This window comes from Saccostrea echinata, unplaced genomic scaffold (assembly GCF_033153115.1).
Source record: "Saccostrea echinata isolate AGI-Se365-2 ecotype Australia unplaced genomic scaffold, CSIRO_AGI_Sech_v1 ptg000004l, whole genome shotgun sequence".
Taxonomy (NCBI): Eukaryota; Metazoa; Mollusca; class Bivalvia; order Ostreida; family Ostreidae; genus Saccostrea; species Saccostrea echinata.
The window spans coordinates 11,445,971-11,465,611 of record NW_026889753.1 but is presented as its reverse complement, the minus strand read 5'-3'; the positions used below and the strand labels follow the sequence as shown (position 1 = coordinate 11,465,611).

General features: G+C 34.3%; 1 protein-coding gene across 1 annotated transcript; it reads right to left on the bottom strand.

The window, feature by feature from the left end:
• Positions 1-2,864: 2,864 nt before the first annotated feature.
• Positions 2,865-18,119, bottom strand: LOC133179180 (pirin-like). Its single transcript, XM_061313972.1, has 9 exons — positions 18,005-18,119; positions 10,403-10,513; positions 10,030-10,122; positions 9,554-9,634; positions 8,958-9,164; positions 8,417-8,546; positions 8,179-8,264; positions 6,447-6,513; positions 2,865-5,102 (listed from the first exon to the last, which is right to left on the bottom strand). Exons 2-9 carry the CDS (start codon positions 10,499-10,501, stop codon positions 4,981-4,983), a joined length of 885 nt encoding a protein of 294 aa, XP_061169956.1. The 5' UTR covers positions 10,502-10,513; positions 18,005-18,119; the 3' UTR covers positions 2,865-4,980.
• Between the last annotated feature and the right edge of the window lie 1,522 nt (positions 18,120-19,641).

The window sequence follows — 19,641 nt, the reverse complement described above, 5'->3', positions numbered from 1 at the left end:
ATTTTAATAAAAAATAATACACGTCAATAGTACTTTTAAGTTTTATTGTCTAGATCACATAACTCTTTTTATTAAATTTTGATTCCTTTCTAACTATAGACTGAATGTCATTTTCATTTACATATAGTTCTGATTTTTGTTTGTCAATCAGTGCTTGGTTCATGATGTTCAACTTCTTTTTGTGCTCTTCAGTGATATGTGATGTGTTATAAACCTCGGTATCCCCACAAACTAAAAATAAGGATCCAAATTTAAGTTAAATTTAGATTGATGAAAAATACGATTTAATTGTTTAACAATATCAAAAGTAATTGACACTGTTGAAATAAAGGTTATAATAATTTGATCATGCAGCTATCAAATTTAAAGTTCAACCTGCGGCACAATAGCCTAATAATTTCTCCATCAAGTCCTTCTTAAAATTTTTGTTATGTACATGCACAGTAGGCAATGCTCATTATTTACTTAGTAATTCAAAGGGCTTTGATCTCAATTGAGTATGAAATTTGCAAAGATTTGTATATTGAATTTACTTCTATATAAGAATAACAAATGTTTTATACACATTTGAATTTATCCACTGAAATACCAGTCAGCGTTACTTCAACTAAGATGTATCTCTCAACACTAAATTGGCCTAACTATTATCAATGGATTTATCAGCCTATTTTGGGAAACACCATTTTTGGGGAATTGGGAATAAATTATCGGCTATTTGATGAAAATGGAAAAAATTTAAATCCTGTATTCAGGGGTAATTCATTTAACATTTCAGCATGAACTCTAATTTGGGCAACCAAACGACAATTAAATATGATCCATCTTCATCATACAAGATCAATTATGAATAAAAGACTAATAAAAGTAAATTGGACTTCAATGAGTGTAAAGCATTTATACAACTTAGGGTAGTACATGTGTGTATGAGATTTCAATTTAGGTCATGTAGTATCTGTTTCTGGAGATTATAAACCTCCTGCAAAAAATTATACCAAGTACACATTTTCTAAAAGTCCTCTTTTAATATGTATCAATGCATTGAAAATATATTTTTCTATCTGAAATAATGCCTAAAGTCCTTACCATTCACTCGCAGGTCAATTGAGTAGGTGGAAATAACTTAATAAATCTATATAATTACATAGTATCATCTTTTTTAGAAAAACGGAGGAAATTCGGATTAAAAGTTGGCGATGTTTTTACAGTGTTTTTAAACATGTGTTATGACTGTAGCTTTGCTAAATGAGTTAAATAGATGAAAATTACAGACAGTCTGACAATTTTACTTTGTGATTTTTCAAGATAATTAAAAATAAAAGCATTGTTCACCAATTGGCAAAAAATACTGCCAAATTGGCAAAAACTGAACTCATTTTCAATTGAAAATGGGGCCGAATTTCGGCCCCTGAGAAGGCACTGATAAATCATTGTTATCTATAGGTGTAACCGTGTCTGCTAGGTCGATCAGGGTTGGGCATAAACTCTCCAATATTACGGTATGAATTTAGCCAATTGAGACATTGCAATTGGAGAAAGGGATCATGCATCCAATATTTTATTCACTTTTTCATGCAGAAAAAGTTCTTTAAGTGTGTGTCATTGCTTTCAGTGAGGAATTACCTTGTTACATGACAGAACCGCCATTTTTGCTTCGCACATGTGTTTATTTACGGTCAACTAAATGTTTGTAAAGGTCTCATATATTTATAAGCGCTTATTCGACTAAGATGCATTCTAAAATTTAAAACCCACCAGTTCAGCTGAGAAAAATCCGGAAAAATATGTCGGAAAAAGTCATTATTTTTATTTTCATGATTGGTGAAAATTAGGGTCGGCGGAATCGTAAACCAATGGAAAAAAAAACTTTGGCCTAAACACTGCAGACTGAAGAGTTCTACTTGTAGGGTAGTTTTATGTAGTTAGAGTGATTTCGCCTTAGAAGTAAAATGGAAGAAAATGTTTTTTTTTCAGTTAATTACATTGTAATAGATTTAAATATTCTTAACATTATATTCGACCAAAAATAAGTAATTGCATGAATTCATTATTTCCATTAATTTTCCCAATGTAAGTTAACAACAGTGATTTCTACATGTTCACAAATAGTCCGTTGTCTTTGAACATTTTTTCTGCAGAAATAAGGCAGGTACCTTATGCTGAAAATGAACTAAATAATCTTAATATGCACATCATTATGTGATATATTTTTCTCCAAGTCCAAAAAGCACTTTTTGTTAGGTGTTTAGAGCTTCCTTACACCACATTTTTATCTACCGATTTCATTTCACAAATTGATTTGCATCTTCCTCAACCCTAGTCCAAAATATCTGTTGTTTTCCAGTTTTTTTTTTACGATTTTGATTTGACGTGCCAGGAAAAGTTTTCCTGCATGGCACGTAAAATACCTAAATTGTGCAAACAGCCTGGAAAACGTAAGATATTTCGTACTACCTCAACCTGTGTGTTTATGGAATAATGTCTAGTATTTTTCAAAATTATGTATGTCTATTGTTACATGCTTTATTTATTTATTGCTCCAAAAACTTAAACCTGCTTAATCTTCCAGAAAACGTAGGTCTGATGCAGCATCTGAAGCAGTTCTGGTAGGTGCTCTAGATGCATCGTCCATGCAAGTTTAATCCAGGTAGTGGTACGGCTTTTATGGAAAGTACTTGCTCCTTACACTTAAACTGGGGGATGCCAATACTGAGGGTATAGTATAAGCTCATCTCCACATTGTGAAGGTGAGCTAAGCTCATCTCCACATTGTGAAGGTGAGCTAAAAATTTAACCCAACTACAAATTAAATAATCCTATATTATATGTAATTATTATACATATATGTATTACACATTCATCCAATGTTATTTTAATCATAACTTTATTGATTTCAAACTTTCATCTTCAAACAACAGAATGCTCTGAGAGAACTAATAAAGGTGAACATAACAAAGGAAAACAATAAGCAGTGTATAAAAGTAGGGGAAATATAACTATTAATAACAAGAAACATTGATCTTTAAACTAGCTAACACACAAAGTCTAAAATGTCTCATACAAAACACACTGAAAAAAAAAAACATCATTCAAAATAATGTTTTTCCTGGTTGGTCATTACTTTAAATAACCACATCAAGGGCAATATGTGCTGAAGTTATTAAATGTATCATGTTTTCAACCACGCATCTATCTTTTAATTGATCAAAGAATTATTAAAACATACAATTATGTCAATTTATAGCCTACAACAAAATTTCTGAATCAAATCTCAATTTGCAATGACAATTTAGAAGAATTAATTGTGAAAGATAAGAGAATTATAAAGATTTCTTATATATAAGAATTTCCAGGTAATTAACTTTCCTAGTTCAATGTTTATAACTGTGTCTGACTGGTAAACTTGCATACTAGATAATAAACACCCTTATTTGAACAAAATATTGGACACATTTAACAAAATTTCAACGAGTAAAAAAAAAGCAAATAATTTGTATTTATTTGACAAATTGTATAAGAAAAAAATACAAAATTTAATTTTTACATATCTAAAAGATTCCAATAAATCTGCTTTTTGAAAATACTAAACAGGTATGAACACAGATGTATATAATAAAAAGAGATGAACTTGTGCACTATAACTGTGCATTGTGACAGCACCAAATCATCAAATTTTCCTGCGAGAATAAAAACAATGAAAAGTGATAAAGTGAGCATTATCAAGGGATGCAACCCTACCCTCTCTCTCTCTCTCTCCCAAAAAAAAATCCAGAAGCTTAGAATAATTGAAGCTATCTATTGTGATTATATTTCTGTCAGCAGTCTTTTAAACTGAGGAAACATATAGTTTTAAAATAAAGAATGTATATTTAATACTACTGACTTTGTGTAACTGTATAAAGTGTTCATTTTCACAGCAGTTTTGTTTTCAGCTTTTTAGACAGAGAATCATGCTGCGATTACTTAACATCCCCAAGCTTTGCTGGTTATTTTTAATCAATATAAAATCTTTCCACTATGAACTAAGGGGCATGTACATGTTTGTACCACAATGAAAAAAACAAAACAAATGATTTTGAAAAAGAAAATAAATATCATCACTTTTAAAATACAACTCCTCGTCCGCTATTATCAAAACAGAACTGCAATTAAAGGGAGATAAAGCTGTAACATGTATAGGAAATTTCCTAGAAACATGGTTTCCACTTGACATCACTTAATAATTTAATCAAATAACTACAATCCTGAGTTCTGATAAGTATACAGGTTTATCATTCTCCATCTTCTGATTTTGAATATTTAGACATAAGTAAAAAAAAAAAAAACACCCTTCCCTGATAATGTGGGATGTATATGTGACTTCTAACAACACAACATACAGGTTAAAAGTACTATTTAAAGATTACACATAGTTCATAAACATTTGATAAAAAATGCTTTTTCGGTTGTATTATAGAGTATTTTAAAACACCTGAATAACATCTTTAGTTTTAATTCTTAGAGAACATTATTGGCACAGAAAAAAATATATACAGCATAAAGGATTTATGAAAATATCATTATAGACGATACTTTGCAGGGAACTAATATTTTTCATCTACATTGCAACTTTTTTTTTTAGACCATACTGCAATTTTACAATTTTATGCCTCTTTCCAATAACAATGTTGCTAAAAATATCACATCCAGGGCTACTACAGTTGTTCCCCATAGAGAGTAAATTCTGGCCAACATTACATACTGATGGCAAGTAGCGAGAAATTGTAATGTTGAGATGATCAGAAAGAATAGCAGAATTACCGCTACCAGGAATTCAATCTTGTCAATTACTTAGTATTATTCCTTTCTGCAGTGTCTTGTATATATAAGTGGAATGTAAAAATCAATAGTTGCATAAAATAAAAACAAAATGTATAATATTATACATAATCATCTTGCATTCTTCATAAAAATAAAAACTTTTGGGACTAGAAATTAATGAGATCAGCTGTTGCTTTGTAGGAAACTGGACTGCCAGGAACGTGCCTGCTCAAATCCATTGATGCATGATTTATAATCCTCCAAGGCCTGGTGAAGTTCCTCCTCTGTGTTCATCACAAATGGACCTGAAAACAAGCATGCATTAAAATTTAACAAACCTTAATCTTGCTCAGAAACAAAAGTTGGCTTGAAGTACACTGTATCTGTTAAATACATGGATGTGGAAATTACCATGGAAATTAGATATCATTGAGATGGTGGCCATCTCAAAGGGCCCCGCTTTCAGCAACGAACATGAAAATGTAAGGTAGTTGAAAAGGGTTTATTTTGAAGAGGAACATTTGTGTACTATTAAGGGATGTGTTGTTTGAGTCTAAAGGGCTTCTATGTCATCCTTGTTATAATAAAAAATGGCACAAAAATCACGAGTGCTCCATACCCTCTATCAAAAAAACGGCACAAAAATCACGAATGTTGCATATCCTCTATGAAATTTGTTGCATATCCTCTATCAAAATATGGAAGGAAGATCACAAATGTTCCGTACCCTAAGTCAATTGGTAAAGTTTGAGGCTGACTGGACTTAAGGGAAAGAAATTATGCACCGAACAAAGATTTTAAACAGAGAGGCTATTTTTGACCTTGACCAAGAAACTTCATTCAAGGTCACTGCACATCCATTGACCAGTGGCACTCTGTGAGTGAAGTATGAGCCACATTGGACCAAGGGGAGAGAAGATATGCTCCGGATAAGGATTTTTCATATAATTCTGCTATGATCTTAACCTTAGACCTAGAAACATGGTTCAAGGTCACTGCACACCCTTTACCCAAAGGAACTCTGTGGGTGAAATATGAGCCAGATTGGGCCAATGAGAGAGAAAATATGCTCCAGACAAGAATTTAAACAGAGAGACTATTTTTGACCTTGACCCTTGACCTAGAAACTTCGTTCAAGGTCACTGCATATCCATTGACCAGTTGCACTCTGTGAGTGAAGTATGAGCCAAATTGGATCAACAGGAGAGAAGATATGCTCCGGACAAGGATTTTTCATATAATTCTGCTATGACCTTATCCTTAGACCTGGAAACATGGTTCAAGGTCACTGCACACCCTTTATCCAAGGACACTCTGTGGGTGAAGTATGAGCCAGATTGGGCCAAGGAGAGAGAGAAGATATGCTCCGGACAAGAGATCTTGGACGGACGGAAGGACAGACGGACGGATGGACAGACTGATCACTATACGGTGCCCGCAGAGCGGGGACCTAATTATTCATAATTACCTATTGCAAATGCCTATAACTTATAAAAAAAAACTTATGAGAAGAATTGCATAAAAAAGTTCTTTTTGTGAGAACTTGACTTGATTCTGACAATTAGCAATTTTTTGTAATTCTCAAAGCAGAGAGAAAACAAGCATGTGAGGACTTGTCACCAGCTGGTTCAACAGGTGAGAAAACCAACCTTGTTGAGCCACAGGTTCATTTAATGGTTGACCTGCCAGGAGAATAAAACTGCACGGATCAGACCACTGGAAAGGAAGAAGTCATTCATTAATGTATCACAAGCACCAATATAATTGATATCCATGTACCAGTATCAGAATTTTTTTCAAATGAACAACCCCCCCCCCCTCCCTTTTTGGGCCAAGTTGACAAGTTACCACAGAGTTATCAGAATACTGTAGTACTTGATTTTGAGCCATTACTCATGTTTACCACCTAGTTATCAGAATAAATGAATAAATGGTTTTGAGCTACCACAAAAGTTACAACTGAGTTATGAGAATACCCGGTTTTGAGCTTTGTACAACACAGGTTACCATTAAGATATCAGTTTAAATGGATTTGAGCTACACGTTACCACCGAGTTATCTGAACACCTGCAGGCATGCTTATGAAGCTGTCTTAGGACTAAGACATCTCTTAAGATGAACTTACGACATATCTTAGTCTTAAAGTGAGGCCAACGAAGCTATCCTATCTTATGAGACTTCCTAATTTAAACCCTTAACTTTTTATCTTAATATCAACTTCTTCAAACCTTGTAAACCTTTTCATGTGTGTGTGAGGGAGGTGTGTGTGGGGGGGGGGGGGGGGGGAGGGGGTGGAAGTGGGGGGTTAAGTCACTTGTCTTTACAAATATACAGAACATGTTCATATAAATTACTTTCCTTGCCATTTTAACCAAGGGTCCATCTTTTCTGTATACTGTATACTTTTAATAATTCCAAAAATCCCAGGGGACTGAAACAAATTACCCCCACCACCCATTACATATGCACATACATAATTATAATGGAAGATGGACCTAGGAACATGTAATATTTGTTTTACAAATAAAGAAAGAGAGAGAACTGCTTAGAACGGAATTTATGACATCTTAACTTAATATTAATTAAAGGTATTCCTAAGATACTTTTGTTTTACACCCTAAGACAAGTCTTAGAATAGTCCTAAGATATGTCCTAAGTAATATCCTAAGACACGTCTTAAGACGCATCTTAAGGAATTTTTATAAGCATGTCTGCTGGTTTTGAGCTAGCACACAAGTTACCACTGAGTGAGTTATCAAAATTCCTATATACCGGTAGTTTTGAGCTACCATACAATTAAGATACTACTGGGTTTCAAAATACCTGGTTTTGAACTACCACACAAGATACCACTGAGTGAGTTATCAAAATTCCTATATAGTTTTGAGCTACCACACAAGTTACCACTGAGTGAGTTATCAAATTCCTGTGGTTTTGAGCTACCATACAATTAAGATACTACTGGGTTTCAAAATACCTGGTTTTGAGCTACCACACAAGTTACCACTGAGTGAGTTATCAAAATTCCTTTGGTTTTGAGCTAATATACCATTAAAATACCACTGGGTTTCAAAATACCTGGTTTTGAGCTACCACACAAGTAACCACTGAGTGAGTTATCAAAATTCCTGTGGTTTTGAGCTACTAAACAATTAAGATACCAGTGGGTTTCAAAATACCTGGTTTTGAGCTACCATGCAAGTTACCACTGAGTGATTTATCAAAATTCCTGTGGCACTGAGCTACCATACAATTAAGATACCACTGGGTTTCAAAATACCTGGTTTTGAGCTACCACACAAGTTACCACTGAGCGAGTTATCAAAATTCCTATTGTTTTGAGCTACCATACAATTAAGATACTACTGGGTTTCAAAATACCTGGTTTTGAGCTATCACACAGTCTCCTTCAGCATTTAAGATGGCAGTCTGGGTTGGATTTACTAGTTTTTCTTTGCTCTCTGGACCTAAAGTTAGAGCAAATAATTTTTTCAATAAATCATATCATTTAAATAATGATTTTAAGACCATGTGCATCAAAAATGATAAAATTCTGAAACAAACAACAGATCAATGCATGAATCATTATATGTTTGGCTTTGAAATTCATAATACATACCAAATAATGCCTTGCCAGAGAGGACATGAATAAATGCATTCCAGCCTTTGGGAATTGGCTGACTTAATTTAGTGCCTTCATTCATTGTAAAATGTAAATAAAGAGTTGGAGTCCTGGTCCTAATCTTGGACTGCAACGAAGAAAAGGAGTTCACAATTAATTCTAAAAATTATTAGCTTTAGTCTCTAGCATTTTAAATAGGTGCCTTAATTTTAAAGTTGATTATGTTGTAAATTCACTGAATTTCAATTTCAAGAATTCAAATTTCACATTTCAACTTCCAAAAAAAAAAAAAAAAAAATCATGGGTGTTTACTTTTATACCTTGATATCACAGCATTTTTTTTCAAAATGCAGTAATCACGTAAACAAACTTAAAGTGAAAAACTTCTTCGTTAAATAAAGTATCTGTACATTAATTATGGACTAAAACTGTGGAGACAAGATTTATCAAAATCTGACTTTCTAAAATCATACTTCCTCACAATGAAGTTTTGCAATAAAATGTTCCAACAGTACTATGACCCCTAGAGAAAGTTTACCTTGACACCAAATGCCTCTCCAGCAATGACCTTGACCTCTATGCCTTCTTTGGATGCCCTTGGGATATCATCTGCAAGCATCTCTTGACATGATGGTTCCTGCATTTTCTGTTCTTTGGCAAGATTAATCCACAGCTGTAGCCCATGAGCTTTTTCCTCGCCATAAGACCACTCACAGTGTACAATTCCACGTCCAGCAGTCAGCCACTAAAGTCAGTAATAGATGCAACATTGCATTCAATGTCATAAAATATAACACACATTATGATTCAAAAACTGTTAAAATGTCACTTAAATCTGAAGAGATATGCCATAAAGGTATCCATCTGACAATCTTAGCCAATAGGCATAAAGAACAATGAATGCAGCATCTGATTTGGGTGAGAAGTTTTAACATTGTGTTTAATAATTTATCTAAAAACTGGTTGAGATTTCATCAAGTGATTAAATGTGAAGCACTGCTTTTTTTTCTCCATCTTGATTCCCAGAGATTTATTATCTGTCCTGTTCATTTGCATTAACACCCCCCCCTCCTCCCTTTTCCTTTCCAGATAACATGAAGATTAGTTTACACAGGATTTTACATAAATAGCTACCTGAACATCCCCAGTCTTTAGCTTTCCTTTATTTCCTAAAAAATCCTCATGCTGACCAGTGCCTTTTAAAATATAGGAAACCTACAACACAATATACGGTGCATATCATATACTGCCTGATATGTCAGTTTCTTATTTAAAAAAAAAAATCCTGATATGGTTTGTGAGGGATTTTCCCTGTCTTTGATATCATCTACCTTCTGCTTTGAACATGTTGAAGGACTTTAGTTTATATTCATAGTCAGTAATACATGATTAAAATTAACTTATGAAAAATTAAAAAAAAAAACTATAACAATTAAGTCACTCAGTATGATTTCATACTGGTATTTTTCATTAGAATAGAATTTACACTGCAGTACATGTACCACTTTGAGATTTGTTACATATTTTAAAAATCATATGCCCAAAATTGTCCCTGATAAAATACACAATAAAATAAACACTAGTCTTTCATTTGACATCAAGTGACTCACCAGTTCAAAGCCTCTGTGAGGATGGTCAGGGAAACCAGTGGGGGGATTTACCGTAAACTCGTCCAACATAAGAAATGGGTCAACAATGTCAGACTAAAAACACAATGTTATTATGATCTCATTTGTTAGTGTTTAACATTATCCACTAAAAAAAACAAAATAAAACTGTCAATTATGTTTGACTGATCACAAAAAATACATTGTGCTTTATAGTAAACAGTAAATATCAAAATTAAACACAAAACAATGCTCAGAAGTACGAGCTCAGATCAACTATATCTTTTGAATATAAAAATAATCATGATAAATATGTATGCAATATACGTGTATAAAAATCCACCAGATGGGAAACACAGGATAAGGGTAGCCTTACCACATCGTCCCCGAGGCACCGCTTGATGGTGGTTCCATCTCCCTCTCCTTCTGACTGCTCTACGCTCTCCGTTACCTTCCGCACGCTTCGAGATGTCATCACTTAATTACTCTATATGAATGAATATTCTGCTTATAGATTACATACCCTAAGATGTATCATTCACAATACTGCACTGTGAGTCATTACTAAAAAATCTGTCATCACATTAAATTAAATACTCCAGTAACAATATAAATTGTGTACACATCAATAGGATATAGGAACTGATAGGTCCTCCTCTATAATACAAATGTACTGACATTACCCCTGTTTATGTTTTGATTAAAGGACAGTACACTGAACTGTACAGCTATTTATCTAATTCTCAAATCAGTGACAAAAATAAAGTCTAAAGTGTAAAATACTGGGACAAAACATTTCTAAAAGAGATTCTTTACCATTATAGCAGCATCTGTCTGCAATGATTATTTTTTATGACTGATAAACAATATAACAGTATCTAAATATTACAGGCTTCTCTCAGTGACTCATATTTCCTGTTTTTAACAATCTTGAAGTGTGCATCATACATGATCCTTAAAAAGGAATGTTTATTTATATATTCTTTCTCTAAATGCACAGTGTTTAGATTTTGTTTTTTTTAACATCTTTAATATCTCTGCCTATATTGAACTCTCTAAAAAAAAAAAAAAGAAAAAAGGGAGAGATGCTTGTGATGAACATGTATGTAAATTTCAGATTCATAATGCATGCTGATTTTGATTAATTACTTGGATCTTTATGCTTAGTTGGCAGTATTTCAGACATGTGGATTTTGAACTTTGGTGTCATTTTCCTGTAAGTGAAATCAGCTAGAGTCCAGACATCAATATAAAACAAAATAAAATATATACATGTACTTGTGTAGCAGGAAAAACTGAAATTTTTTTTTTAATAAATAATAAAAATAAAAAAAAAATTTACCAAGATTGTCAATACCATTCGATTATCCATCAAGGAAAAAAATGTAGTTAACTCAAATGGTTGAGATATATTAATCGCAATCCTTATTTAAATAAAAGAGGGGAGAAAAATAACAACCCTTCTTCATGTAATTATGTTTAAACAGGTATAAAGATAATATACTGATGCAAAGCAGCAAAGTGGCCAAAACTTTCCATGTGGGGATCAGGATAGATAATCTACATGTATGTCAGTGGACAATATCTGCAGTTGATTGCCGCATGTTGAGATAGATGGACATCGCATCAAATGTGAAGTGTCAAAAAAAAAAAAATACCAGTGTGTCATTCACGTGTATCAAAATTTTCTACCAACTTTTCTCCTATTTTTTTCTTTCTTTTTTTTTTGAATACTTTATTTATCACACTCATGAATTATATTATCTGATGAAAAATAATAATAATTAAAAAAAAAGAAACTTAATAATAGAAACAAATTAAATAATAAAGATTACAATTTTTAAAATCTTAGATATTCATAACTTTTACATATCTTATCAATAAGGAATTATTCCAATCCCTCCAAATAATATAATTTGATGACTGTCTTTGTCCATCTAGTAATATTCAATACACTTAAAACTGTTTTCCATTTGAAGAACAAATTCCAGTTATATCTCATCTTTACGGTATGCATAAATCGCAAAGGTGAAAGATCACGAAAAAAAAAGAGCATTGAAAACAGTATTGAAAATTGTAAACTATTTAATATAGTTGACCATATTGAGCTCAGTGGCTAATACATATAGCTGGTGAAAATGAAGCTGCATTTAATCAGATCTCTTAAGACTGACATCAACAGTTATTCAAATATTTTGAGGTGGTAACAAGCACTTATATTTTGAAACAGTTCCCTAAAATGGATTGCCACTGGTGACAGATGCATAAAAATCAATTTAACATGGATAATGAATGATTGAACACTGCATTGGAAAAATGGTGTAGGGATAACAAAGGCAATGACACAATTCTTGGAAGTTTGAATATTTTTTCCCCATGTTTCATTTAAGTCAGGTAAACAATTTGTATATTTCAGATAAGGACAACATTCTTTCTTTCAACTAAGAAAACTTTTAAGAGGCCCAGTTTAAAGACTATTTCTACCTATAGCTATTAATAGCGACCTACATGATTTATATCTACTGACAGTATTTACTTCTATCTACTTTTTACCTGTCTTTAAAATAGAAATAAAAAATAATTGAGACACATCTTTAAAAGGTCAGACATGTTGTTTATCATGTTGTGCACTTGCTCCGCATGAGCAGTCTAGACGAACTCCAAAAACGGCGTGAACTCTGAAAACGAAGTCTTTGACTCCATCATGCATTGCGGCAAAATGGTGTCAGATGTAAACAAACGATGGATTGTCGTTCGCTTTCTTCAAACATATGCCCAAATAATGGTTGTACTTAATGCATTTTAACTTTATTTTAATTTTTTTTGAATGGATAGTTACATTTATTACCGGTATATTATTTTGTGGATATTGACTTATTTATCGCTTCAAACTCTTGCATATTAGTAATTTGGATATACGACATCATATTCAATACTGCTGGTAAGAATTATTTTCTTATTTGATTTATTGTCTCCTTGATTTAAATTTTATGTCGTTCCTTCAATAAAGGTGTTTTTATTTGGTTTTGAAGACACCCAGCTTGTATTTTTATTACAATCAGAAATGCGTATTTTTCACCACGGAACAGAGATATTCACAGGTTCATTTTTAGAAGACATGTTGTGACCTTAATTTCTAGAAGAGTGGTTTTTAAAGTTTTCATATTGATAGATAATAGTTTTTAAAAAGTTTTCATAATAATATATATTCGTGTGTGATAAAAAAAATCGTTAAATATCGATGGTAAGAACTTACGTGTTAAATTCAGATGTCGTACACAAATAAAACACCGGAATGCTAATTTATGTGTAAAATTTACTCAAGTTTTTAACAGTTACAATATATATTGTCCCATTTTGCTTATATATCCCTTTTATTATGCATATTTACTTCTCAAACGTATCATTTTCTCTGTAATTGATCCAACTTCAAACGTGAACTCTGAAAGTAAATATCTCCTTTTTTGCAAATAAAATTAAAAATCTGACAAATACGATCTCTTTTGAAGTCTTTTATTTAGCATTTCTGAGTACTGGCATAATTGCCATACTTTCCAAAACTTTGCACAGACAGTTTTTGTTGACAGATCATTTTTGCCGAAAAATCGTCATTTTTTGTGTGTGTGTGCATGCATGGACTCTATTTTCAGAGTCTTTTTCAGTCTCAATTTCTTACTTCCGGAAACGCTGTTTTTGGAGTTCGTCTAGACTGATGAAGGATTGTCCTGAATCCTTTTATCTAAAAATGCATGAAGGCAAGTTTTAAAATTAATACAGAGTTGTAAGATGTTTTAGGTTTCTTACCACTTAGCTTTGAACTTAAGCTTCAAGAAAAAATGAAACTGAATGTATAGTTATTGATGCATAATTGGGAAGTTGAAAAGTAATCATTTTTTAACCAAATTTTTGTCGTCTTTATGTTGTCAGTGTGATAATACCGGTAGATTGTATATTAAAGAAATTTGGTACTCATCAATGATCATATTCCGACATACCTGTGATTGGCCTCAACATGCACATAAATGCAAAAAGAAGGTAAAAAAATAGCTACCTGGAGTAGAATTAAATTCCTACTCCTAGGTAAACTATAAATAGCTACGTAGATAGAAAAAGTCTGGACCTGTTTAATAGCGAGCGCAGCGAGCGGCGCCGCTCGTCACCGCGAGCTCCAACGACAACACCTGGGCGAAGAGAAAATTCGGACTACTGCACATTCATTCAATAGAATTTTTTTCCGCAGTAATTCTGACCCTCAATGCATCGCTTCTTGTTCTCGCTGCTAACTTCATTCACGTGGTAACAACAACTAAAATTTCACAAAAAATAAACTCACCTTAATTTAATGGATATTGCATGCAGATAGTAGATTAAACGTTCTTTGTTAAAATATGTGCACTTTTTAAACTTTGTTTATGGAAATGCAGCTAACATACGTCATGTGACGTCACAGTCTAGACGTTCCAAATGTCTCGTGCGGTTTGACGAGGCGGATCTTAAAATGAAGTGAACAATGCGCTCGCCCCAACATATATGGCAAGAATTTAGTGCTGATTTTCACCTATGTTCAATTGTAACCAGTAACACAGGTTACATAGCCTTTTCACTTGGGAGCATTTTCTCATTTATTCAGTTTTTCATTGGTTACACTGGTTACAAAGGTTACAGTGGTTACACTGGTTACAGTGGTTACAAAGTGATTAGTTCTTATCTTCATTTGTAACCAGTAACACAGCTTCTGATGAACAGGTCAGCATTTTTCATTTATTCAGTTATTAATTGGTTACACTGGTTACAATGGTTACAGTGGTTACATCTGTATCTACAAGTTCCCATTTGGATTTTATATGATTTGTCACCAAAAGAATATAGTTGTAACCAGTGTAACCTAAAAATAAAGACCCCTTTCAGTTTCAGATGATCTGTAACCATTGTAACCGATTGTCACCAAAAGAATATAGTTGTAACCAGTGTAACCTAAAAATAAAGACCCCTTTCAGTTTCAGATGATCTGTAACCATTGTAACCGATTGTCACCAAAGGAATATAGTTGTAACCAGTGTAACCTAAAAATAAAGACCCCTTTCAGTTTCAGATGATCTGTAACCATTGTAACCGATTGTCACCAAAGGAATATAGTTGTAACCAGTGTAACCTAAAAATAAAGACCCCTTTTGGTTTTAGATGATCTGTAACCATTGTAACCGATTATCACCAATGGAATATAGTTGTAACCTGTGTAACCTAAAAATTTTAAAACCCCTTTTGGATTTAAATGACCACCATCTTTGAGAGATATATGTAACCTTTGTTACTGGATTAAATAGTCTTGTAACAGGGTTACAATTGAACATAGGTGAAAGTCAGCACCAATTTCTTGTGGTGTCGGGTGGTTACGTTCCGATTCCGTGTTCGACCCGCGTGGTTACGACCCAAGTGGTTTCGACCTACACTCATGTCTGTTCTGTTCTGTCATTACCTGAGTACAGGGGTATACACTGTGCGGTAAACAAGAGGCCCACGGGCCTTATAGGTCACCTGAGTATCATGCAACAACTTCGCCACAATGGATTCATGTTTTAAACCAGAGGCCATGAAATTCACAATTTCGAAAGAGGCACACTTGCTCATCATAATTTTACATTGAGTAAGCTTACTTAATACCCAGAAAGAGAGCAGAGGATTATCAATGAATTAATGTAATCATTAGAGCCCTGCCCTAACACCAGAACCATGATGCAGGGGCCATAAAATTCACAATTTTGGAAGAGGCATCCTTACATATCATAACAATACTCTTAGTTCATCAGCTTAATACCCAGGAGAAAAGAAGAAGATTTTCAAAGAATTATTGCATTTTTACTATGTAATCATTAGAGCCCCACCCTAACACCAGAACCCCTGACCCAGGGGCCATGAAATTCATAATTTTGGAAGAGGCACCTTTACTCATCATAACTATGCATCAGTTTGTTTGTTAAATACCCAGGATCAAAGAAAAAGATTTTTAAAGAAATAATGCATTATCACTATATATTCAACAGAGCCCCACCCTAACCCCAGAACCCCTGACCTAGGGGCCATGAATTTCACAATATTGGAACAGGCACCCTTACATATCATAACTATACTCTTAGTTCATCGGCTTATTACCCAGGAGAAAAGGAGAAGATTGTCAAAGAATTATTGCATTTTTACTATGTAATCATTAGAGCCCCGCCCTAAAACCAGAACCCCTGACCAGGGGGCCATGAAATTCACAACATAGGAATAGGCACCCTTATTCATCATAACTATGCCTTCAGTTTGTTTGCCCTGGATCAGAGAAGATTTTTAAAAGAAATAATGCATTTTCACTATACATGTATATTCAACAGAACGCTGCCCTATCACCAGAACCCCTGACCCTGGGGCCATGAAATTCACAATTTTGGAAGAGGCACCTTTCATCATCATAACTATGTATTTATTTTGTTTTCATAATATCCAAGAGCACAGAAGAAGCTTTTTAAAGAAATAATGCATTATTACTATATATTCAACAGAGCCCCACCCTAACACCAGAACCCCTGACCCTTGGGCCACGAAATTCACAATTTTGGAAGAGGCACTCTTTCTCATCATAACTATGTACTTAGTTCATCGGCTTAGTACCCAGGAGCAGAGGAGAAGATTTTTGAATAATTAATGCATTTTCACTATATAATCATTAGATACCTGCCCTAACACCAGAACCCCTGACCCAGGGGCCATGAAATTCACAATTTTAGAAGAGACACCTTTCATCATCATAACTATGCATATTGTTTGTTTCCTAAATACCGAAGAGCAGAGGAGAAGATTTTTTAAGAATAATGCTTTTCACTACATATTCAACAGAGCCCCACCCTAGCACCAGAACCCCTGACCCTGGGGCCATAAATTTCTCAATTTAGGTAGAGGGCTCAATGCTTATTACATTCATGCCAACAGTTTGCCTGCTTGATGCCCAGGAGTAAAGAAGAAGATTTTTAAAGATTGCATTAATTCTGATGGTTTTAGCCCCACCCCTCAGGCCCCAGGGGGGTAGGGGTCATGAATTTCACAATTTTTACTCCCTTCACATATAGATGCTATGTGCCAAATTTGGTTGAAATTGGTTCAGTGGTTCCAGAGAAGAAGCTGAAAATGTTCAAATGTTAACGCACGACGGACGACGCACGCCGACGGACGAAAACAGATAGCAATAGGTCACCTGAGTAAACTCAGGTGACCTAACAAATGGATATTCGGTAGCTGCATATTGTATGGCTTCAGAGATGTACATGTCAGAAGGTCGTTGTTTCCGTATGTGTATTCAACATGCAGTCAGATATGGTTTCCTAATATTTTTTTTCTACTATCGCGGAACAAGGAAGTTGATAAATTTGATTTAGTAATGAATTATATTTGAACAGTTTTCCATAAAAATTAATCAAATACTTCTTCAAATGCACCGTGATCACATATGCACTGTCTAAACAATGTATGTTTCTCCAAATTTAACTACATACGATAATTATCACTATTTAAATGATTGAAATATATGTGGACGATATAAAAAAAATGTAGATGAAAAAATAAAAATATAAAACTGTTGAAAGTGTTAATTAATTTCGTTCCGAAGCAATTAATTGTTAATTGCTTTGGAACGAAACCACTTGGGTCGAACATGAATTCGTGTCGAAACCACGCGGGTCGAACAAGTAATCGGAACGTAACCACCCGCATTCATACGCCCCAACGGTCGCACCGTCAACATATTAGATTTTCCTAATAAAAACTGAAATGTTGAGTTTGAAGCGAGCTACCATGGAATTTTGGCGGTTTGCTAAGTCCCTTCTCCTCTATTTTAGGAATACTTGTCTTTTCTTTACTCAGATTATGCCAAAATCCGCCTGTGATATGAGCAGCTTACTGAGTTATTCAGTTTCTTGCTTTTTCCCGTCTTCAAAATTTTTACCTGAATTTGTCAAAATTATAAGCGCCAATGTTCGAGCATTTTTCTCCTTATTCAAAGTTTTTGAGGGAGCAAAAGATTTCTCTCAAAAGAATTGCTGCATTCGATCAATTTCAAATTTCTGTTTAGAATTGCGAATTGTTGTCTTCGATCTCGAGGCGGAAGTGATACCATATTAATCTCTAAATTGAAGAGTTCTATTTCATGGCCACGGGCGACAACGTTCACCTGATTCCACTCGCGTTGACAAACATCATTTTGCAGCGGCAATGATTTTTCATGATGTGATCCTGAAATGAAATTCTGAAAATTGAAGCGGATTTGTCAATTTGAAAAATGTTTTACGATTTTAATATTGTTGGGGCGAGCGCAGTTGAATACCTTCAAAAACTTTTACTTAGCCTACAATCTTAACTTTGATCTCCGCCTCAATACTCACATCCCGTTCCCTTTCCGACCGGTGCTTAATCAACCTCGTTCGGGGTGTTTTTCCGAGCTTACCGGAAACACCCGAGAAGATGCGATTGATCTTTCATATACATGTAAATTGTTAGGCTACTGAATTGTCTACGGATTTTTCGGAGAATTCTCATCTTGAGGTGGAGGGGGGGGGGGGGGCTCTGAAAATCATGACAAGGCATACACAGCGGGTGTGATCAGTTGACAGGGGATGCTTACTCCTCCGTGTCACCTGATCCTACCTCTAATTTCAGAGGCCCGTTTTGGCTTTGCTCATTAAATGTATTATATGATTCAATGCATGATTTTAAGAATGGTACAAACTCATTAAACAAATCACGTCTTTTTTCTTTTGCTAAAGTAATAGATGTAGCCAAACGCAGCGAGAGAAGCGGGGTAAAAATAAACACAACCAACTGTAAAAAAAAAAACAACAAAAAACAAAAAACAAATATCAGGCACACAGCATTGGTTTTGATAAAAGGGACATTATAAGGGGAATAAATGACACCTGAAAAAAAATCTTTAACGCCCCCCCCCCCCCTCCACCTCAAGATGAGAATTCTCCGAACTCTATATATTATTTGAGGGCTAGGCAGTGGCGTATATTCCTTTCTGCTAATGTGTAGGCTAATGTGAAGTCACAGTTTTCACCTGAAACGCGAATTTCGGGTAGGCAAGGAGGGCATCGCTCACCCAATCGCAACTTCTCGGGCCTTTCCGACTAGCGGAAAAACAACCTCGAATGTATTACGTAGACGCCATGACAGCCCCCCTTTTAACAAACTTTGAACTAAATGTGGGAAGACCTCTTATCTGTGGAGTATAAAGTTAAACTTTACTGAATTTAAAGATATTACCCAAAATATACTATACAAGGGACTCCAAACTCCGTCTATCCTATAGTTTAATAAATAGGAAGTTGAATAAATTTTTAACATCCGGTGATGTTAATATATTCGAGGTTGTTTTTCCTACCTCTGATGGAAAGACCCGAGATGATGCGATTGATCGCTCACCCTCAATGGAGGGTGAGGGGTCGGAGATCAACGTAAAAGTTGGATAGGCATAAAAGTGTGGATTGCTAAAAATACTTTTATTACATTTGATGAAAAAATAGTCTAGTAAACTGGTAAAAAATATGATTTATGATCAACTTTCCCCCATTTTCAACCAAATAC

Bases quoted from the DNA above. Each gene is read 5' to 3' on its own strand.
- LOC133179180 (XM_061313972.1), bottom strand. From the start codon at position 10,501: ATGACATCTCGAAGCGTGCGGAAGGTAACGGAGAGCGTAGAGCAGTCA. The intron at 10,123-10,402 runs GTAAGGCTACCC...TTGTGTTTTTAG, and splicing joins GGTGCCTCGGGGACGATGTG to TCTGACATTGTTGACCCATT. The intron at 5,103-6,446 runs GTTGGTTTTCTC...GCTTGTTTTCAG, and splicing joins TGAACCTGTGGCTCAACAAG to GTCCATTTGTGATGAACACA.